The sequence below is a fragment of the Neltuma alba genome, unplaced genomic scaffold (genome assembly GCF_004799145.2).
Source record: "Neltuma alba isolate B1F8T4 unplaced genomic scaffold, ASM479914v2 tig00011716_pilon, whole genome shotgun sequence".
NCBI classification, from domain to species: Eukaryota; Viridiplantae; Streptophyta; class Magnoliopsida; order Fabales; family Fabaceae; genus Neltuma; species Neltuma alba.
In genome coordinates, this window is record NW_021636348.1 from 98,395 (window position 1) to 122,541 (window position 24,147).

General features: G+C 36.7%; 4 protein-coding genes across 4 annotated transcripts; all 4 read right to left on the minus strand.

Annotated features, from left to right (window-relative positions):
• Window positions 1-4,366: 4,366 nt before the first annotated feature.
• On the minus strand, window positions 4,367-6,402 carry LOC114717206 (ATP-dependent DNA helicase PIF1-like). Its single transcript, XM_028902304.1, has 2 exons — window positions 6,105-6,402; window positions 4,367-6,018 (listed from the first exon to the last, which is right to left on the minus strand). The coding sequence occupies exons 1-2, from the start codon at window positions 6,400-6,402 to the stop codon at window positions 4,367-4,369; spliced, it is 1,950 nt and encodes a 649-aa protein (XP_028758137.1).
• An 81-nt stretch (window positions 6,403-6,483) lies between these two features.
• On the minus strand, window positions 6,484-11,240 carry LOC114717208 (uncharacterized). The gene is made up of 10 exons (XM_028902305.1): window positions 11,111-11,240; window positions 10,934-11,023; window positions 10,536-10,859; window positions 10,188-10,325; window positions 9,916-9,972; window positions 9,114-9,212; window positions 8,947-9,033; window positions 8,414-8,855; window positions 7,403-8,328; window positions 6,484-7,322 (listed from the first exon to the last, which is right to left on the minus strand). The coding sequence occupies exons 1-10, from the start codon at window positions 11,238-11,240 to the stop codon at window positions 6,484-6,486; spliced, it is 3,132 nt and encodes a 1,043-aa protein (XP_028758138.1).
• Window positions 11,241-12,486: 1,246 nt separating this feature from the next.
• Window positions 12,487-15,143, minus strand: LOC114717209 (replication protein A 70 kDa DNA-binding subunit-like). Its single transcript, XM_028902306.1, has 11 exons — window positions 14,991-15,143; window positions 14,500-14,773; window positions 14,306-14,402; window positions 14,044-14,171; window positions 13,914-13,951; window positions 13,649-13,819; window positions 13,467-13,576; window positions 13,206-13,326; window positions 12,969-13,130; window positions 12,853-12,885; window positions 12,487-12,762 (listed from the first exon to the last, which is right to left on the minus strand). The coding sequence occupies exons 1-11, from the start codon at window positions 15,141-15,143 to the stop codon at window positions 12,487-12,489; spliced, it is 1,563 nt and encodes a 520-aa protein (XP_028758139.1).
• Window positions 15,144-20,686: 5,543 nt separating this feature from the next.
• LOC114717210 (uncharacterized) lies at window positions 20,687-23,912 on the minus strand. Its single transcript, XM_028902307.1, has 3 exons — window positions 23,849-23,912; window positions 22,491-23,708; window positions 20,687-22,353 (listed from the first exon to the last, which is right to left on the minus strand). Exons 1-3 carry the CDS (start codon window positions 23,910-23,912, stop codon window positions 20,687-20,689), a joined length of 2,949 nt encoding a protein of 982 aa, XP_028758140.1.
• Window positions 23,913-24,147: the final 235 nt, after the last annotated feature.

Consider the following 24,147-nt stretch of genomic DNA (forward strand, 5'->3'; position numbering starts at 1 on the left):
ACTGATCTTAGAGAACTTGGTTGAAGAGCAAAGTTCTATACGTGGCTTACATTGATGAGGAAAAGAAAGTCATGCTTTAATTAATTCAATTAACGCAATATTTAAGGATTAAGATCTCTTAAATCGAACTGGTTAAGCTAGCACAGCTTTCTTATAAGCTGAGCTATGTGCTTGTAGGTATTTCATTCTTTCTTTTGTTTTTTTTTCCCCCTTTTTAAATTAAAAAGATAAGTACTAACAGCTTGAAGTTATAAATGGGATTGAACTCGTAACCTTTCACTTATAAAGGAGTTTTCATGCTACTAAAAGTTACAAACCCATTAACTACTTCATTTTTTCTTATTATTTCATCTAAATTAACTTTAATACATGGGACTGAAATCAGTCTTGTTATTACCATTCTCCGTTTCACAAATGCCAATATGAGGTTAAAGAAGCGGCGATCACTTTTTTTGTGTGTGGCTACATTGATCACTTCTAATACAGTAGTACTTAAAAGAAATAACTCTTTAGATTTTTAGTTTTCTGACTTCAGGTTTAGAAAATTGAAGTTCAAACGGTTGAAATACAATATATTTGTTTATGTTTGAAGATTGATCAAAAAGTGGGTTTCAAATGGATTCAGTAAGTTGGCCGAAAAAGAGAGAATAAATTAGAATTCTGAGGTCTTGCAGTGCAACATACAACCAGCATTTAATTGAAATAACGGTAAAACAAGCTACTGAAAACTGGATCGGCAATTAAACTGGTCAAGACAATAGATCAAGAGTTAATAGGTCAGACCGGAGTCAAACTAGGGATCAAACTGGTGAGAAATAAAAAAACAATAAAAAATAATTTCAATTTTCACTAAGAACAAGATATCAATTTAATATCTTGAATCACCAATAAAATAATCATATACTTACAATTTCTTATAATATCATACTACTAAAATCATTAAATATTCATCCCAACACAATATCAAAATGGATATATGATAATAAAATATTTCTCCCTATAGTTATTTAATCACTAAGTCCTAATTATCAACAACTTTTTTAAAAAAATATCAAATAATTAAAAAAAAGAAAAGCAATCAGGTTAGCCCACCAAACCGGGTAGGCTACTTGGGTTATTATCGGTTTGCCCTAGATTGATCCGGATCACATCGGGTCAGTTCACTTCCGATTTAAATGCTCAATCGGACCGGTTATCCGGCCGGTTCGCCAGTTTCCGGGTTGAATTGGCCAGTCCAATCTGGGTTTCAATACATAGCTATAAAAACATTAACATATTAGTATTATATAAAATTTATAGAAAATGGTAGTATTTATAAATTATCAACAATATGACTTACCTCAGACTCTGAAATGAGACCCAGATTTTCAAACATCACCATTGCAGTGTGATCACTAAATGCCACTAACTATGTTACCATCATCACTCTTAATTCGTCCAATTTTAGTTTTCACAGCCACCACTCCACCCCAGCAATCATATGAAATGATAAGCATAAAAATTGTTCCATATATTTTCAGAACAAAACAACTGTAGTTTCTGAACTGAAACACATCTAGGCATTGCATCTATATATCTAGTTTGCCTGTTTAGGATGCTATACTTGCCTATTATGGAGTATTTGGTGTAAACGTAAAATGAAAACAAAAAATTGATTTAATAAATTATCATGCTGAACAGATATTATTGTCAAAGAAATCTCTTTATAGCTGCAAAACTTCACTTGTGTATATTGGTTATAGGGCCTTTAAACCAATGCCTACCACAGAGTATCCAGTAAGAAACTACCAGAACCAGCAAGCATCCAACAGTAGCCGGGGGGTGTGGTTGAGTGTCTCAATAGTTATTGGTTCGTGTCTCATTTTCTATCGTTTAATTTCCATATTCTTTGGCATCATACTTTGACTACTTCAGGTGAAGATAATTTCAAGCGGTCATGGCGACTGAGATGAAGCAGTGGTTAAGAATTCAAATTCTTTCAATGATTTTTTTCAAAAAAAGAGACAAAGTCTTAATAAAAAAATAATTTTTTGGGTGACATAATTTAAATATATTTTTATTTACATTTAAAGTTTATCATATATAAATTCAAAATGCAAGAAAATTATTTTTAGTCTTTTTTGTCTTCTATAATTTCTCTATTTTATAGATACTCCAATTTGTACATTTTAAATATTCATTATTAAGGTTACTTCAAAAAATATAAAAATTAGATATATTTTGTAGCTTAACTTGCTTTTTTTCGCCAACGACATTTGCCTTTTAAAAATTATATATTATTTTTTTTTGTTAATTATTACCTCTGGTCTCATTTATAAGTTTGCTTATGACATTTTTTTATTGAAATCATGAAAATTTTCAAAATTCATTAACTCCCTCGAAATTTTTTTATTATGCTCCTAATTTTGCCCATACTAAGTAAACAAAAATACTTACATCAAGTTTCTTATATTCATTATGTCAGGTTTTCTAATTACACATGATCATATGTCTATTTTTTTCATGCGGGTTTATATTTTAATGAGAAAATCTTAAAAATAAGACACATGATTATTTATAATTGTGTTGTCCATTATCCTTAAACGTAAAAAGCTTGACATAATAAATATAATAAACCTAATTTAAGTATTGTCCTTAAATATATATTCTCAAACAAAATTCCATACTTTCTAATATTTAAAATTAAATAGGGATAAAGGAAAAAATTGCAATAAATAATTAATATAGCATCTTGTAAAAATGTTTCATACAATTCAGTGTTTTTGACTTCCTATAACTTTTATATATTTATTAATTAATTACTGATTGATTATTGATAACAGACATATAAAGAACTTTCCATATCGAAAGTTCCCCCCCCCCCTTTTATTTTTGGTTTAACTTGAAGGGGTTTTGTTGTTTAGTGAGGAACGGTTGTTAAGTTAGGGAGACAATTCTTCTCAAGGAAGAGCCTTTCTTGAAACAAACAATGATGGTGGTGGTGAGATTAGCTTTCACTTTCATTACAGCTAATTAGGGTTTCTAGGGTTTCCATTATATGATACACTTGACTCCTTTTTTCTTTGTTTTGATTTCCTAATTAATGGAATCTAACAATTTTTTTATTGATTTTTATTATATTTGGGTGAAGTAGAATTCAATATCTTGATGTCATTTTCACAATACACATCTAATTTCCTTTCATACTATTGTTCAATTATATTTGTCACCCTAATCTTATTTATGACTTAAAGCACCAGATGTACTATAAATAAGATTGGGGTGCCAGATATTACTATAAAATAATATCAAGATACTGCATGAAACACAAGTAAGATTGGAATGTAGATGTAACTAGAAAATAAAATCATATGTTTTATGGTATATTACCCTTTTGTATTTTATAAATTCAAAATAAAAATAAATCAGTGGATGATTTTTTTAATGTTCTTCTTCTGTTTCCTTGCTACATATCTTCCACATTTATCTAAGTGTACAAAAATAAAACTTCTGTTTTGGTTGATACATATTTGTGTTGTTCAATATCAACTTTGATTAAAAATATAATTACTTTGAAAAAAATGACAAAACAAAACAGTAATATGAAATCTATTGAGTCCATTTGTCAAATGTTTTAATATCTCAATCGGACTTATTCTTCATAATTTTGAAAAAGGCATTATTCACAAAAGGTGGTGTTATTTAGCAAAATAAATAATGGGACAAATCAGTAATTATATTCAGGGACTCTTGTGTAAAAGGTTCTTTGAAGTGTCCAAGGATATTTAAATTTCATATGATTAATATTTTCTATTATTCAATATATTTAATAAAATTTATAATAAATGAAACCATTTATAAATTATGAACTTTGTCGTATTCTTAAGCTCGACATTTTTTCCATCATTCTAAATTTATACACATAAAAAATATCTAATTCTGGCATAAATTATGTGCTTCTATGAAATAACTTACTTGGTATTGTGATTCTCACATAAACTAGTACAAGACCCGTGCGATGCACGGGTGTGATATGGTTTATTACCATATAAAAAATCAAATGAAAATAAAATGGTTAGCCATTTGAAAGATATTGGATGCAATAGTGTCATATGATAATATGACAGTTGATAATTACAAAGAAAAAATATAATGTTTGAGTCTGATGTGATTTTGTCTTATTTAATAACTAGCAATCACTCCCCCGTGCGATGCACGGGGAATTCACTGGCTTTTCTTTTCAGCCACCTGTTCACTTAACAGATTCAGCAAACATGTATACCAATTGCCAATGGCATCAAAAAAGCACTACATAATAGTCACAAAAATTGCCGGTAATAAACTATGCTTCTTGTCTAATTAACAATGTACATAAACATAGCCAACTTCACATACTAAGATTTCGGAAAACTTCTCGATAGACAACATTTGTAGTTGTGTTCTTCCTATTAGAATCATTGCCATGGAGAAGAATCCTAAGGCCCTTAATAGATTTAACCCTAGAAAGAGCAACATACAGCTGACCATGTGTGAATACCGGCTTTGGCAAGTATAAACCCATACAACGCAATGATTGTCCTTGACTTTTGTTGATTGTCATGGCAAATGAAACTGTAATAGGAAATTGCCTCCTCTTCATCTTAAATGGCAACCGACAATCTGAAGGATTCAGATCCATGCGATGAATTACCACTTTCTGATTAGGCTTTGAACCATTCAACGTCACAGCTTCAATGACAACATTGCCAAGATGAGTGATTCGTAACCTCGTTCCATTATATAATCCAGAAGCTTGGTCAATGTTTCTCAAAAGCATAATAGGAGTACCAACCTTCAACGTTAATCTATGCATGGGTAAGCCGGAACAATTTATACTATTCAAAAAGTCAGGAGTATGTAAATCCTCAAACCCATCACGATCCTGGAAGGACTTGCAAACTGAATCACAGCTAAAATAGTCAACTGGATCACCAGGCAATAGTGAAGACATATAATCATTCACTTGATTAACAATATCAATTGTGGGTGCCAGTATAGCCCTGTCATTGAAATAATCAGTGCTGCCCAAATTATCCAACAAACCAGGATAAGTCCATGACACAATTGCAGCAATCGGATCACTGTACCTATCAATCAACAACTCATCAGGGATCTTAATTTCTGCTATCCCATCATGAGGCATACCCAACTTACCATCTCCAACATCTAATAACCACTGTGAAAATCTTTGCAAACTACTTCGATCTTCATCAGATGATAATGAGGAGAACAAACGCATATTTTCAGTTAATTGGAATATAGTGCAATGATCCCATAAATATGAAGAGCAAATGCATGCATTCACAATATCTGCCCTCGTACCTCTAGGAATGACAGGGAGAATCTGGCGAAAGTCGCCACCCATAATGACACACTTCCCACCAAAAGGATGATTACAATGCATAATATCTTTCAATGTACGATCAAATGCTTCAATGCAAAATCGTTGAACCATAGGAGCTTCATCCCATATAATCAACCTGGTGGATTTAATTAAATTACCTAATGCCGAATTTTGCTTTATATTGCACACAGATTCTTCATTCACCAGAATAGGGATCGCAAACCTTGAATGAGCAGTCCTGCCAGAAGGTAACAATGTTGCAGCTATCCTACTGGACGCCACTGTAAGAACAATATCACCCTGAGCACGAAGTGTTGAGGTCAAGGCATTCCATAAAAACGTCTTTCCAGTTCCTCCATACCCATACACAAAGAAGAAAGTCGTAGATACAGAAGACAATGAAGACATCACTACGTCAAATACATTCCTCTGCTCTGCATTTAGGGCATCTAATAATTTTCTTGACTCCTCTTCACAAAACCCACGATCATAATTTAATTCCTGCAATATCAAATGGTTACGAACATCAAGTGGAGGGTAAGAGGTTGGATATGGAAGAGAAGGAAAATCTTGCAAACTCTTCCCATTTTCTTGCAATAGTGCTTCAATCTCCGTTAATGCTGCTTGTTCTTTCTGCTCATCTGATATGGAAACACCTGCAAAAATAATAACTATGAAGCATTCATAAATAATAACAAACATAAAGCACATCTATTACACTAATTGTAAGAACAATACTCACCTAATGATAGCGGATTTTGGCGTGGAATGTACAATAAATCTTCTGACAACATTTTTGAAGTCTCCTTCCAAACAAAAGCAGGTCGGCTCAATGATTGACATAAAAGCATGCTTACAAACATCTTCCTTAGAGAAGCACCTGAAGCCCAAAACGACGCCTCTATAATTCCATTAATGTATTCATTGTCATCATCTAGCAACCCAAGAGCATAACATGCATCTCTAAAAGTAGGTTGAATAACTCCATTCACTGTCCTAATCTCTTCAAATGAAGTTGGTCCTCTAACTTTTGTGATCATCATGCGAAGGTAATAGAGTTCCCCAGATGAAGGTGGTGTATATGTAATCCTACCAATTGCAAATCCTTTCTCCCTTCGTTTTCATTCCCTCTTAGTCCTTTGGTACACATAATGTTGGGGAAACTCTGAGTATGTCAATGTTTTTGCAAAATCTTCCCTTGAGTTTGTTTTCATCCATGCAAGAAACATTGATTCACATACTCTTGGCTTATCTAAGACCTCCGCCACATCATCGGCATTTGAATACACCACATATTGCTGATTAGGTAAATGAAAGCTAAGCCTCTCAACCGCAGGATATCGATGATGAATATCAAAGGCAAAAATCCGCCAGGCAGCTTCACATGCTGAGATATATCTAAAGTTATAATACTGCTGGACCTCATCGACCACTCGCACACCATTACTTTCCTGGTTACCATCATATATCGATGCAATTACCCTATCATTACCCTTGCTAATGTACTTAAATAAATACTTTATAGCAGTACTTTGGTTACACTTCTCGACATTGATATGAGCCTGAAACTTCAGCAACAAAGTAGGATTATAAGGAACAATGTATCGGTTATCCAATGGAACCCCTTTTACCTCTATGGTCCTACCATCATCTCTTCTTCTATATGTAGGATACCCTTCATCATCAATCACAGTATTTTCAACAAACTTCTTAGGGAAATACTTACTACATTTATGATCCTTCATACATGGAGCTTTGCTATTAAAGCAACCACATGGCCCATGTACCATAAATTTCTTTACTATTTCATGTAACTCTGGATTTGATTGCTTATCAGGAATTTCTGCAGAAATAATCTTGTCAACATCACTTGGGTTAGTCAACTGATCATGTGGGCTAAGAAACAATAGAATGTGTGCATGTGGCAACCCCCTTTTTTGGAACTCTATAGTATAGACATCTGTGAAGTAAAGAAAAAATACGGTAAGACAATATAGTCAACAAACATAACAACACAAATTATATTTCTATCACATTTACCTGCAAGAACTGTCCCAAAAATCTTTTTCTTCTTAATAGTAGCCATCAAAGCTGTCAATTTCATCTGGAATACTCTTACCAATATATCTGGCCTATTTGAGGACAACAGTGCTTGCCCATCACAATATCGTGATATCTCTGGCCAAGTTGGGTTACACGTGAAGGTTACAAATATGCTTGGATATCCAAAATATCTGCAAAGAGCCATTGCATCTTGGTAATTCCCTAGCATATAACGTGCCCCCCCAGTAAATGAAGACGGCAATACAATACGCTTTCCTGTTGATGCTGCATTTCTTTCACCACTCAGCAGAGCATCTGTTAAGCCTTGGTATAAATCTGCTCTAAGCTCCTTTTGGTGGGTTCTCACCCATAACAGCCTTTGCGCTTCAATCATAGTATACCCATCAACTATAAATTGTTGGAATAACTTCCCTGCATGTAATACAGTTGAGATCTCATTTTCACGTGCCATCAAGCGATATGCAAAATATTCCCTCATGCTAAGCATTTTCTTCTTCTTTGTGTAAGAAATAGTCTCTTCACAATGTTGAATATCATCCCTATAACCATCTTCCCCCTTAGGAAATAAAATCGGATACTGCAATGGAAGATATGATGCATGCAACTCATCAATTCGCTGCAATGACCCTGAAAGCTCATGTACTATAACATCTCTCCTACTAAAATTCATATCAATATCCCCCACAATAAGTGCAGCTACCTCATTAGCAGATGGCAAATTATATGTACGGCCATCATGGTGTCTCCCACTAATTAGTCGAAGCTTCACATCCAAATGGGGTCCATTATTAATCACTGATGATGCCAAGCGATATTGTTTGACGAATGGATTTACTTCATCAAGTACCTTCTTGATTTGATCAACAATCTTGTCATCGATGGAGCAATCCTTCAAGTGTTTACTGCATAAAAATAAAAAATAAAAAGTCCATTATGCTTCTAGCATTATACTTTTTTTATACCATCCAAGCCACAAAAACAACATACCTTACTGCAAAAATACGGTTAGAGACTTCATTCTCAGTATCATGAATATAGAGCTGTGAATAAACAGGCTTCGAACCTTCAGATGGCAACAAACTCCCAATTTTATGGTAATTCATTCCACCCAAAACAAAAGTATATGGACTGCCTCCAGAATTTTTAGAATGATCAACCCTTCCACCCATCGAAGTAAAAGAGAACATGTTATTATATGACCGAATATTTGAATGAAAATTCTTTGACTCTCGTGTCTTCTTGTCAAAAAAAAGATGACTCAACACTTCAGGAGGTGCAGTCATCAAGGGTAGCTGAACTTTCCCACGCAAGCAACACAATGAAAATTTTGGACTTCTTTCAGATTTACAATTCCCAACTTTCTCATTAAACCACATGAATGCCCCACAATACTGACATTTATATACAGCATCTCCTTCTTCCATGTAACCTGTTAAAACAAAAAGAACATTAGGATGTAACGTCCCCATACATGGCATCACTGAAAAACATTTCATTTTCACCACAATTGGCCTGCTTACCGAATGAGCAAGATGGTCCAATCTTCCTTGGTTCGGCAATATTGCTTCTATGATTACATGCCAAATTATGCCCATTTCGCCCATTTTCTATATCACAAAGACAAATCACTGTCAGTTTACGGACTAACATAAAAACTAATAAATCATGCCTTCATTTATTTTATTACCTGCAGTATAATCTGAATCACTACCACTCCCGCCAGAATCAGATGTTATGTTTCTATCAAAGCAGAATTCCAAATCCTTATATCGTAATTCTATCGGAACTAATCACATCAAAATGACAATAATCTCACATTAAAACATCGCCATACATATATAGTGAACAACAAACAAATGCATGCAATTGAATTGGTGCACGCTACTTATTAAAGTCACTATCTGATTATTCCCACACGTGTAACAAAGGTAAAATATCACCTAACATAAGATGAAATTATAGGCATTCATTAGTATTAAGTTCCTGCATGCTAATCATTAGCATGGTTATGTCAATCCTTGCAGGCGTGTAATTAAGTAGCTGTATCAAGTAACGTTTAGTTCACCTAAAAAAAGTCCCAGCCTTACTCAAGGCCCAAAAATATCCAAGTCTCAACATAAGCCCAATGCCCACACCTCATGCTGTAACCGGAAAAAAACATGCATTCCCCACGTTTAGCATCTTCTACTTTTTATTAGTCAATAAGGCCCAACTTAAACACCTAAATTCATTATAAGTGCATTCCGTCCACTCTGATTCACCCGCCCACATGACCCAATATCTAAAAGTAGTTATTTCCATCATATACTGATGCTAAAATGACAGTCAGTACTGCTGTCCCAAAAAGAAAAAACGGCACTCAGCATTACCAGGAATTGCCAACAGCATGTCTTAATCTCTCCACAGAACTAATTTTCCTATGTCGCAAAACATGCTACCCTTGCACATTATCTATCACATACGGGTCATAAAACCTTATTATCACCAACCTGGCATATCTGATACAGCAGGTCCCTGAAAATCAACTCTTGAGCCTCTTGCACAGCCTGAACCAAATAACATGTCTCGAAAGAAATAAGAATAGCAAATTAGTTCATCTAAATTGCTCTCTCCCATTCAACCTCACATGAACAATTAACCTTCTAATCCCTTACAGATGATACCTCAGTTCTGAAACTTACACCACTCAACATTTGTTCTCGTCACAACACTAATAGAAAGAAAGAATTACTGCCTCCCGTCGGCTTACATCAACACAAACCTGAAAAAGAAGCTGATTGCGTAGCCTGACTCGCTGAACTCCCTGCATCCGCTAAATATTGTCGCTGAGAATAATTCTCCATCATGTCAGCAGATGCAAAAAAAGAATTCCTCTGACTTCTTCTGCTGCTACTTTTTCCTGCACAATTGATTGCACATTCCACCATTAGCATCGATAAAATAGTCATCAGCTTATTTCATTCCCCATGACTGTTTAAGTCATGCAGAGTGACTGTCAATTGAAACCTGACTAACATTCAAAACTACAAATCAAAACCAAAAAACCTCCTACATGTTCGTGAATCGAAATCTGATATACATGTTCCCATACCTTTAACTTTTTTTTTACCATTCATACTGACCCCACTATCGGCCCCTTGATAGTTGAGATTTTCTGCTCCACTTTGACTATTTGTTCCTACTCCTGGCCACTGCCTTTCAACACACTGAAACTTTAAATCCAAGTTATATGCGAAGTTACTGATGTCTTGCAAAGCCAATGCTCTTCCCCGACGCTTAGCTAATACTCGCTGGCTGCAAGTCAGAGTTGAGCTTGGCTGCGTGTTGCTGGTAGGACACTCATTCTCTTTATCTAGATTATCATTTGCTTCTCCAGACCGACTCCTTTCCCCATCAGCATTGTACCCACCACCTTCATCAGACATCCAAAACACTATCAAAACAACGAACAAAGTAATGTTCAATTCCACTACGAAAAATCAACAGGGAAAAAAATGATAACTTCACCAGCGCTGAGAGGCTCGAATCCCTGATGACAGTAGCCAGGACCGATTTGCACCATTATTGGCTGATTGCTGCCCACATCACTTTGGCTACCTTCAAGTCCCAAATAACAACATTAACAATCACTGACACTTATATCTTACCATATATATTCACTATATGTCTGTCACTCTCACTTACATATTTGAGAATTCTGAGATCCATGGCAAGCCTGCATCGCCATAGTCAAGGAGTGGATACGACAATCACAAGTTGTTGCCTCACCTGATTCATTATTCTCTCCAATTCGTATATCACTTTTCCTCTTCATTATCACCTAGATGTCCTCAACCATGCTATAATGTCCTGTTATGACTAAATAATACCTGTACACAGCAAAACGAACCTCCTAATGATACAATCACTTCTCAGTCACCAATCAGACACACTCGTGACAAATGAATGCTCATTGCTGAATGAAATTGAATTTGTTAACACTACCTAGCCACTCGACTTGTTTTAAAGTACACAGGGCAGCTATGGCCCCCTACCGTATTCCTGAAAAGAACATCTTGGTGTGTCACATCACCACGATACTCACTCACACCTACCCCCTCCCTACTGACTTCCAATCTGACATATTCCTCCTACACCTTTTTCTGAATCACGTTTTATGCCTCACGGACTACTGCCTCAACTCACTTCTTATTTATTAAACAGACCATATGACTCCAAAGTGAATGTCCACTCACATTCCACAGTGATTATCACTTTTATCTTGTGTTTACCATGTGGTTCCTTCCCCCACCAAATATACAGATTCGATTATACTTCACTTACTAACCAATACGACAGTACTTACCTAATCACTGTCCTTCTCTGTGGACTCCATAATATATGATCAATGATTAAACACACTTTAATTTCCAAACTGAAGCAGACACCAGTTGATGAATCTTTTACGGCCCCTGTCCCTTTCCCCCAAGTTCCATTTGTATGCAACCACACCAGACATCCATTCCTCTCAGGCGTTTATCAACCCAAGTAATCAGTAAAACCATAGTTATTCACCTTTGAATGTGTATGTATTCCAATTTATTTAGAAACTCAGTATTCTCTATCACACCCCACCAGTTGATACATATATTTAGTCACTGGTATGCTTGCGCCATAATTTTTGCCATCGTTACTAATACTCAATTCCATCCATCAAACCCACGTTTGTTACCAATACCACAAAATATTTGACATTATTGATCCTGGTCTTCTATAGTCTTACACATATACATGCACATGGCTTGCTCAATGTCGCACATGCTGCTCAGGCCTAACGCCACTTGAGCTAAGATCACACTGACTTGACTGCTGCCGCTAAGGCAAAACACACTAAACACAACATAACACAACTAAGTTCTCACACATTGCCCTCATGGCCAAAATAGATGAAACCTAACATAACACAACTAAGTTCTAACACATTGCCCTCAAGGCCAAAATAGATGAAACCTAACGATTACAGACCAAGGATCATCCTACGTTTCATAAACACAGCACCACAGTAGAGCAGCAATGTGGCTTCAAGGCTTCTCCTGTTTAATGATCTTAACAGGCCTCCATTCAACGTTCTCCTGAGGGTCCTTCAGCTCCTCCAGTGATTTCCTCTTTAACCCAGCACTCTTTCTTGCTGTAACCTTTCTCTTCCCTTTATAAGTTGCGATAGGGTAGGCCTGCGATATGGGCATGACATCAAGCACTTCAGTATCGTCCCCCTTCTGCTCATCATTGACTGGTTGTGAATCAGCAACACCACTATCCTCAGGGGTCTCTTCTTCCACATGAACATAATTGGATTCCTTGACACACAAAGTGATCAAGTCATTTCATATATAATTCTGACCCAAAAATTTCAATCAACAGATAGTAATATCACCTATTTCATTTACCTCTTCAGGAACTTCCTCAGTTGTCTCCCCAGCCTATGTAGAAAACGAAGACCATTCAGTTTCACAAAAAAATAAAACATCTTCCTTCAAAAACCAACAAAGAATTACATTCTTACCCTATTAAAGTCCTCCATCAAATTAACAATCTCAGTATATGCAGAGACTGAGATGCTAGAGTGTGGGAAGTCTATGTTGTACTTGTTAAGCTTAATCTTCAATAGCAGCCTCTTCCCTACCAAACAGTCCAATTCATCTGGAAAATCGTACCCTCGATCTTCCTACACACAGAAATCTCCCAATATTAGCATCATAAATCCAATCATACTGGACCAAACTCAATGATTAATAACTACTTTCTCTAGCTGCAACTTCATCTCATTAGCAGTTTTTCCCAGAAATTGAAAGGCCAGCTTGTCAAAGAAGACCACCGTGGCCTTCCCTGAGTCATCAGCAACTGTATAGTGAACCTTCAGCCTGCAACATTCGAATATTAGACACTCAAAAGCTCCAATCACAATACCTCTTAAATAACAACAAAACCAAAATTAAACATGCATTACTTGGGTTCAAAAGTCTGGGGCTTCCTCCTACATGGTGTGTTCAAGCAAACCAACCTCCCGGATTCAGTCTTGGACTTACTGCCACACCTAGCACACCCAAGGTAATTCCAGCCATGCCTGGTGTCAACCTTCAGCACCGTGCACTTAATTAAGAAAAAGTCCTCCTGCATGACATCCATAGTTACCTCATCATCAACTTCAAAACGGGTATCTAACTCTCTGAATTATTCACTTACCACACCCCGATTTTCTATCTCAGAAATTGAAATCAAAGGATGATTAGCAAGCAAGCTTCTCTCAGAAGCATTCACGGCCTGAGATGGAGCGCCTGCAGAGATCGTGCTGATTGTTGGTGAAGGCAATGTCTTTGCACTGTCACAACCATATGTTTCTTGCATCAGCTTCCTCTGCTTGCAACAGAAAAAACATAGCACCGATAAATGACAACCCATACCTCTGAATGAACTGCTTCACCTCTGGGAAATTCATATTAAAGGAGACCTTAGTCGCATGAAAAGAGCTGCAGACTTCGGGCTTCCCTGCATTTTTTTTGTTGAACTCTAATTATTGACTAAAAACTAACCTCACTAAACACATAACAACTAAACCAAACTATTATTCTAAGACTCACCGTCCTCATCAAATCCAATTCTCCCTAGCTGAATGAGGATTACTATGGGAGCTTCCAGCCTTGTAAAGTCAGTCATACAGACCTCAGTTGCACATTCATCAAACAATACACATGAAACTGAGTTTTCCCTGCATTTAACAAAACACGTCAAGCTTCCTCTCACACCTTCCACCAAATAACAACCACATATGCATCAAATATTTACATAACCAGACTTCAAACTTTTAGTTTAAAAACAATATCCATCGAGTAATAACCATACAAGTTGTCAGATAAAGTCAGCCGCACTCTATTCTTGACTTCATGGTTCACGCGATATTCTTCCAGGGCACTGATAGAGGTGACAAAGCCAATGACATCTACACATGATTACCAAATGCATTCAGTACCTGACCCTCTATCTACATTCGAGGCAACCAAAATAATCATAAATAAAGTTATGCTTAATATAGTTACCAATCAGATAGTCAATGTTGTTTTTTGGTTCCACCTCCAAGATTTCAGCTATAGGGAAAAAGTTATACGAATATTCAGGAATTGGTGCATTTTTTTCCTGGATATATGTCAGCGCACCAAGGGTAATCTTATAGGGATGGTTGGTAGCCCTATACTCCTTTGAGTTGGCTGACACAGAGAAATTAGCAATGAAGTAGATCCTTCCCTCCAAAGGCCTGTCTTCATAAAGATCAAACACACTCTTGTTCATGACCGATGCTTGGATTCTTGTTCCCTGCATATCATGCAAATCCACATAAACCCTCTACTGATTAGAAAGGAAGGAAATTAAGAATCCAATTGAATAAATCAAACATGACATCTACTCATCTACCTGATTATATCTACCCCCCATTTATTTTTCAGCTGACAAAATTAAACACCTCTGCTACCCCATCGATTACTTATAAACTACATAACTATATTTCAAACCATATCTAACACGACAATACCTCCTCATCAACCAGCAACATTGAAATACAGAAGACCTCATCAGGAGCATCCTTGTTAAACACATTCCATCTTCTAATGACACGAGCCACAATCCTCCATCTATCAGTAGAATCATCAACCTCTCTCAGCTTTGAAATCTTCAAGGTTGACATAGTGAAAGAGAAGTGTTTTTTTTCTTAAGCAGCACAGGCCTCTGTCTCTCACTGGTCTCTTTTCAAGCAGCAGTGCCGGTGAGGAAGCCTGCCTATGCAGCTCCATTTATAAAACCACCTACGTGAACAACCATACTGACATAACAACACATGACAGAAAAATATATCTGACAGTAACACCATCGTAACTTGCAAAAGTCAGACACCGTGCACAACTTTCAGCTCATGAAAACAAAATAACACAGCTTAACTGACGGCACATCATATCCCCGCATAGCCTTCATATCATTAGTCTCATCTTTTCATGACCATTCATCATGTCCATCAGTAAAGGATTTCCACACATAAAGTGACTATTATTTTTTTTAGTTTAAATTTGAATGTATAAGCATAAAATCTCTTTACACCCTTCTACCCGCCAATTCTGCCCTCACGACCTCATTTCAAATTATGTTAAAATAGATAGCTGTGTATTTACATTAACCCCTTTGTAACACAGAAAGCATTTTCCTGTAACGTTTACACGACCCATTTCTATTTCTTATAAACACGTGTCTGACTCTAATGCATATATGAGAAGTAATAACAATCCTTTGCAGTTACCCTATCTAAATCACTTTTGCATTGCTTAATACACAATCAGGCCAAAACATAGGGGCATCAATTAATATCATAAATTATCATTTATCAATGCCCCTTTTTATCGGGCAAGGATTAGTATTACCACTTCTTTCATTTGATCCCACCACTATTATCCACCATGCACCAAGTAATAACTGTCTTGCTTCATATACCACGTAATCTATCAGCAGACTTCCATCAGGACTTCTACACCCCCATGCTTCCTTGGCACCACCTTAACCTACGCTGAAACAACTACATTTGAACAATTGGATACACCTTGAGCTCTGTGCTGATCTCTATCAGATAATCCAGTTAAAATCTGCACTTCAACTTGCTCTCACTTACTCTTCCTCTTGAGACACGTCATATCTTCACCCCCAACACTTTTCGCTCTGCAACCCATTGTGGTGCCAACTAATCCGCTCACAAACCAATGACCTGTCACTCTGCTGCTCAACTTATCAATCTTTAAACTCACACCCCTCCTAACTTAAACAATCATACCCCTATGTTCCTTCGCAGCACCCTGCCCGTATGAAAAGACCAAACCTTCATGCCTTGAGAAATTTTGTTGGCTTGATCAATGTGAATAGACTAAACATCCATTATCCAATTGCCCTTACAGCCAGATTTGATATCTGAGACCATATCATAAACATCTTACTCACACCTTATCCTGTACCTTGGTCTCAGACACCATGCCCTGACCATCTTACTCACACCTCATCCTCTGCCTTGCCGTTTGCTCTTGCCTAAACCCCCACCTACCATGCATTGCCATACCCCACATAATATCCAGGGTTCATCTTAATGCTTTTCTCTTGACACCCACAACACATCTAAACTTGTAAGCAAACTCGCCACCTATGCCATTCCAACCTTCATTTGCAATAAATCTGCATCGATTCAATTCATGACTCAACAATTCTTATTCGTCTCTGAAACAGCAAAAAACATCCCCTCTGATTTTATCACAGGCACCTCCATATTTTGTAGGCCTATAGCAACATAATCACACCGGCCACCATCAGTCCCTGCCTTCTTGAAATGCAAAATCACGTACATGTAAGAAAAAGATACTCCCTACTATAAAATCATTCTTAACTTATCACAGATCCTGGCTTGTATTTATTTAATCCCACAACGCTAACACAAATCAAATAACGTTGACAGTCCACTGGTTATTTGTCTATTTGATCCTTGTTTGCTGCCATTCATACACACTCAAACCATTCATAACTATTACCTGCTTTACAACCCTATAATGTTTTTATCCAAATCATTATCCCGACCAAAGTAGCCTAAACACACTTTATCCCAAAAGCTGACTACATATTCACTTTTACTTCCCAGACGTGTCATCCATCACACCCGCCATACAGCCATCAAAACCTGCTGCTTTTACACTTAACTGACCCGCAAAAGGACAGAAGCAGCACCACGAACACAAAATCTAACCACCGCCAGCCCCCTGACACATTCATTGATAAACCTACACGGGATCAACCAAAGTCAACCAAATCACTTTAATCAGCTCACACGAAAAACATTGACTTTCTCTAACACGTTATCAAAAGCAACCCAGCCTTAAAAAGTGAAAGTAACAGCCAGAACTTGCAAAAAAGCTGTCTTATATCAAATCCTCACTCCCAACACGCATGCTGCATGTATCTCCGAGACATCTAAACACCATCACCACTTTGAACAACCATCCAGGAGACACTGACTGTCTAGATCAATTCGTAACTTGCTAAATCTTTCTTCACCCATTTTACAATCTCTTGACTGACTTAATTTTACAATCCCCATGCTTCCTCTCAACTTCTTTAGTTACCGAAACTAAAGGTTGCACTCTCGTCGTCATTTTTTGTCTTCGTTCCTCTATCCTCGATCACACAGGCTTACCATTTTTACAAGCAGGACAATCGTACTACCGATTATCTTCCTAAATTGTCTGACACAAGTGATAGTAATTTTTTTATCCTTCATCAACCTCCTGATGATAGAGGCCATGTGTAATCTTCGGTTGTTCTAAGTAATGTTATCCAATGTTTAATTCAACAACAAATTAATGAGAACCTAAAGTGAATTCAAAGCCGACAATATCATGGAGATATCTTTTTTTATTCACATGTCTTAAAGCATTAATATCATGCAGATATCTTTTTTCCATTCATTTCAACTTGCCTTAAACGACTACTCTACCCTGCAATATTTGACCAATTAAGTCGTTCATTTACAACTCATATTCACAAAAATCTAATTTTATCGCATATCTGGACCTTTTCCTGATTTAATAAATACCCTTAATAAATAGAAAATAACATCTCATAACCAAAAAATGTTCTCGTATCTGACAAGGCTCTTTAACAATATACCTACTTGGATTCATTATCACATGGCATGACCTTGGATCAACCAAGAACAAAACGATCCAACAACACAAGATTTTGCTTATCACTGGGCATACACTTTCCACCCTCAACACATCATACATTAGTCAAAATATCCAAAACAAACATCATAAGTGCCTACCATACTACAGTTAAGTATCCCCACAAAAACATGAATGGCCCACACCCATATACACAGTCACCCCTCATTAAGCCCCTAGACTAACTACAGTACTACAGCTGCGCCTAAATTCATCTCCTCCCCGCAGGCTTCAGTAATTTCCTCCTCAGAGCTATGGTCTCGTGAAAAACAGGATTCCAAAACACCCTGGTTGCATCCGTGTAGTTGGTTAATGAGGCTACCCCTGAAGACACAAAAATTAGCCAAATCAGAAATGCTCCAGTACTCCTCAAACTCAATTAAATGGTTGCAACAAAATACACATAATCCTTACCTTCCACTCTCTTCACAAACGCGTATTGCACAATGCACATAACCTTATCCATCCATATGAACCCTTGAAAATCCTTCCATGCCTCATTAGCCGGATCACCATAAATCTCACAAGTAATCCTGTCTTTCCTACAGAAACGTCTACATGCCATTCATATCAATAAAACACAGTAAAAGGTTGTTTCCAACATACAAAACAGCAACAATAAGACCGAAAAAAACTCACTCCATGTCCTCGACAACAAACTCAAAGACGTAAGTAAACGCCCCTCCATGCTTTGTGATTCTCAGCTCCTCAAAACTGATCAAGATTCCAGCAATATCTACACATATTTCATGCAATCACTCCACATTCAGCATATGCTCAACACCTCGTCCCCATCAAGTCTAAGCAACATCCTCGTGCCCTCAAAACACCAACCATAAAACAATTAGTTAAATCTAATGCAATGCCACAAAAGAAAACTTCATAAACAGAACAAACCAACTAAGACCAGTAGTGACACACTAACATTCACCGATTAGATATAAAAAGCCAACCACAAACCACCAAAAAAATCATATATATTTATATATATCTAAATCCTCACCTCCTCATCAAACACAATCATGTCCAGCGAAATCAACACCTTCAGATAGCCACATTCGCGGTCGTATATGTCAAAATCGGTCCTCCAGAATACTCTGTCTACCCTCACGATCACTCTCCAGGAATCCACCGAAGGAGCAACAATATCAAGCCTCTCGTACTCCTCTACCATCTCTAGCAGGTTACTGACTCAACGGCAAACTGTATGACTAAGAAACAGGGTTTACAAAACAGGGACTCTGGCAAAAAGCCCTTGGAGACTGAGGACTATAGAAGAGAAAGACGAACCGACTTGCACTCTTGAAAGAAGAACAAACGTCCTTACAACGCATTACTCCCCACCATATTTAAAGAAGAGTAACCATTAAAAATCGACCCCTCTACTCCCACCTACCAGGAAAAAAACAACCTCAACTGCAATAAATCTGGCCTCCCAGCAGCAAACATAAAACACATACAATTAAAGAAAGGCACAAAAATACCACGATGGACCCTTCCTCAACTGCAATAATGGAAGTTTCGACGACAAAGTTCTCGTACCCAAACCCAATTTTATACACAAACCACGTAACTCACTAACTATGGTTACCATTAACTGCCATGCGCGTATTTAAAAACAACCCAAGTAACCCATCACGTATAGCCCCCAATTACATCCGGAACACGTAACCTCCATAATAAATGCATGGCTCCCGCAATGACCATCGTGCACACAGCCACGTAACCCAAGCCGGTACTGTTCACAAGCCGGTACTGTTCATAGCACAGTAATATGTGAGATAAGCCGCTAAGAAATCACAACCGGCTAATACAGCCACTGATTTTTATTTATTAGTTATGTTGATTACAAGGAAAGATGTATAGACAAAGAAAATCTAATGCATGAAAGACCGTTTGATTACTTTTCATCAACACAGGAAATGGAAAGATACACAATACTTGGTGTTCTCCATCCTATCGCCTCACACTTATTTCCTTTAAATGATAAAAAAAATAAGAAACAAACCATTGTAAATGTAGAGATTAATCACCCAACACTCCATTATAAATAATATAATAATTAGCCCTAGTCGTATCAGACAATTGTATAGGCCAACAACATACTTTATATAAAATTATTACTTATACTGGAAGTACAAACATATGATATAGAATGAAATTTGTGTTCCCATGAAATTTGAACAAATATTTAGGCATCATATTAAATAAAAATATGAAGTGAAAATACCCCATTCAAATGATATCTAAATTTTCATTGTTAATATCATCATATTAATACAAAAAACAAAGTAATAGCAAAAGAACAGCATGGATATGAATATGAAGATATTATCACTTTTAAAGTTTCAATTTACCTTCCAGCTCAAAGGGAGAAAGTCATAAGCACTACACATTCACAAAATATTGCATATATGAAATGGTGACCTACTACATATATGTTTGTATATGCACAAGCATGGATCAATACTGACCTAGGTGTCTCTCAATTCAAAAGGTTACAGAAGACTTCCTTATAAACAACATTTGAAGTTTTATTGGTAGGAGTGCCTTTGTCATCAAGGAGCAATATTTTTAAACCTTCCCGTCGCCGCACTCGTGAGATAGCAACGTATAACTGACCATGTGTAAAGACAGGACGAGGCAGAAATAACCCTACATTGAGAAGACTTTGACCTTGACTCTTGTTTATAGTCATTACAAAAGATAGCATTACAGGAAACTGTCTTCTACATAGAGTGAAAGGCAAAGACGTCTCAGATGGTGTGATGGTTAAGCGTGGAATCAAGACATGCATGCCAGTATTACTTCCTGTGATAATCTCAGCTCCTATCACATGTTTCTCCAAACGTGTGACAATTAACCTAGTCCCATTACAAAGACCTATGGATTTATCAATATTTCGCATCAACATTATAGGAGCACCGACTTTAAGGCTTAGCTTGTGATTTGGCAATCCAGACATTGTGATTGTATTTAAGAATTCAACCGAGTGTATTTCTGCAATGGAACTGTTGGCACCATCTGATTTGCAAACACTGTCAGCACTAAGATAATTGACTTCCTCACCTGGTAGCTTTGCAAGCATATAACTATTCAATTCATAAACAACAGATAATGTAGCTGTTAGAATAGCACGATCCTTGAAGTAAGACCCATCGCCTAGGCGGTCAACCAAACTTGGATATGTACTGTCAATAATGCAATCCATAGGATTCCCTAATGGAAACAATAACAAATCTCTAGGTATGGTAATAACATCTTCTGTGTCAGGTTCAATGTCAACATTGCCATCTCCAACAGAAATAATCCATTCTGAAAACTTTGTTACTGCATCTACATTATCTGTGTAATGACCTTTGGTTAGTCTCATGTTTTTAGTCAATGTGAAGACAGTGCATTCATTCCACAAGTATGAAGCATTAATAGTAGCAAAGACAATGTCTTCACGCCCACCTCGTGGTATGACAGGAAGTATTTGCCTAAAGTCTCCTCCAAGCACCATAGTTTTTCCGCCAAATGGTTTTCCTATAGCATTAGGATCATTTCTTCTAATGATGTCTCGTAATGTTCTATCCAATGCTTCAAAACAATGCCTGTTTGCCATTGGTGTTTCATCCCATATTATCAATGAGGCCTGAATTAAAAGCTCTGCTAGTGGTGTTCCCTGTTTAATGTTGCAAACTGAATCTTCAGTGATGGCAAGAGGGATTGCAAATTGTGAGTGGGCTGTTTTACCGTTAGGTAATAAAAGTGATGCAATGCCACTCGATGCAACAGTAAGAACAATCCTCCCTTCAGATCTTAATGATGCACATAATGTTTGCCATAAATATGTTTTCCCAGTTCCTCCATATCCATAAACAAAATATAGCCCTCCCCGCACATTATGAACAGTGTCAATTATTGTATTGTAGATTGTACTCTGCTCTTCTGTTAAGTTTCGAAGAAAGACATGTAATTGCTCCTTAAGGACATGACGATCAAAATCTAACTCAGCCAACACCAATTTATTGACCGCTGATACATTTAATGATCGAGCTGGATAAGGCATTGTTGGATAATCTTGAAGACTTCTCCCATTAAGTTGTAGCAAATCTTCAATTTTATGTAAAGCATGGTCTTGCAATTCAGCATCACTAAGAGAAAGTCCTGGTTGATCATAGAATGACATCTAAATTGTAATGGTTGTTGAAATAACAATTAATTAACAAAACAATATAAAATAACGATGAGATGTGAGAGAATAATTCTTTAAAAAAAGAGTGTAAATATGGGGGGACACATACCAGGATGGCCTGTCAGCTGTTGTTGGCTATAAAGTATGTCCTCTGCCATTAATTTCCATGATTGCTGCCACACAATTTCAAGGCGTGATATACAGTTACATAGTAACAATGTGCAAAACAGGCGACGAAGGTAATTTGGAGTGGCCCACTGATTTGCCTCCTGAATAGCATCAACGTACTCTTTGTCATCCTCTAGTAACCCTAGGGCATAGCAAGCATCCCTAAATGTAGGATGGAGGACATCATCAACAGTTCTCAATTCCTCAAAAGATCTTGGCCCTTTAACAGTTGCTAACAACATACGAAGATAAAAGGCTTCTCCAGTGCCAGGGGGAACATAGCATATTCTTCCAATAGAGAATCCTGTTTTTCTAAAGTCCCAATAATGACCAGGTTTTTTGAACACAAATTTGGTTGGGAATTCAGAGTATGTTAAAGCACGTGCTTCATCATATTTTTCATTTGCCCTCATCCAAGCTTGGAACATTGTTGGTTTGCCTTCATTATGGTTAACCACATCATCAAGGTTAGCTTCATCTGCATAAATAATTGTTTGCTGATTTGGTAGGTGGAAGGAAAGTCTTTCAACTGATGGAGTTCTATAGTTTATATCAAAGCCAAAAATCCTCCAAACAGCTTCACATGGAGATAAATACCGAACATCATAGTACATTTTAATTTCATCATGAACAACTTCCCTCTCACCTGATGAAGACTCACCGTAAAAGGCTATGGTAGCTCGATCATGACCCTTACTCACATATTTGAACAAATACTTAATTGATTCCCCATGTTTACATCTCTCAACATTTAAATGAGCCTGATATTTTAACAGTAATGTAGGGTTGTAAGGAATCACACTCCTATTGTCTAATGGAACTCCATTTTTCAAAATATACTGACCATTGTTTGGTCTTTTATAACGGGGATACCCATCTTCATGAATGATTGTGCTGGAGTTAAAAGGCTTTGGATAGTATTTGGAACACTTGCCATTAACCATGCATGGAGATTTTGGGTTAGCTAAACCACATGGTCCATGCATCATGTAGTTACTAACAGCTTCAAACAATTCTGGCTGTTCATTTTTATCCGGTATTTCAGCACTAATGACTCGGTCAATTTCTTGAGGAGAATCAAGATGGGATTGGTTTGCTAGAAACAAAACGATGTGAGCATGGGGAAGGCCTCTCTTTTGAAATTCAATTGTATACAATGCTGTAAAAAATTTAGCAACATATGAGAAAGATGAACAACTGTAATATAATTTTGAACCACCTGACTATTACTCATTTGTGAAAAACAATAATATAAAGAAGATTATAAGATATGGTTAATTTAATAGTATGCAAACTGACCTGCTTTAACAGGACCAAAAATATCACCCTTCTTCAAATCTTGCATGAGATGCTCCAATTTCATCTTGAAATATTATTATTTAGCAAAATAAATAATGGGACAAATCAGTAATTATATTCAGGGACTCTTGTGTAAAAGGTTCTTTGAAGTGTCCAAGGATATTTAAATTTCATATGATTAATATTTTCTATTATTCAATATATTTAATAAAATTTATAATAAATGAAACCATTTATAAATTATGAACTTTGTTGTATTCTTAAGCTCGACATTTTTTCCATCATTCTAAATTTATACA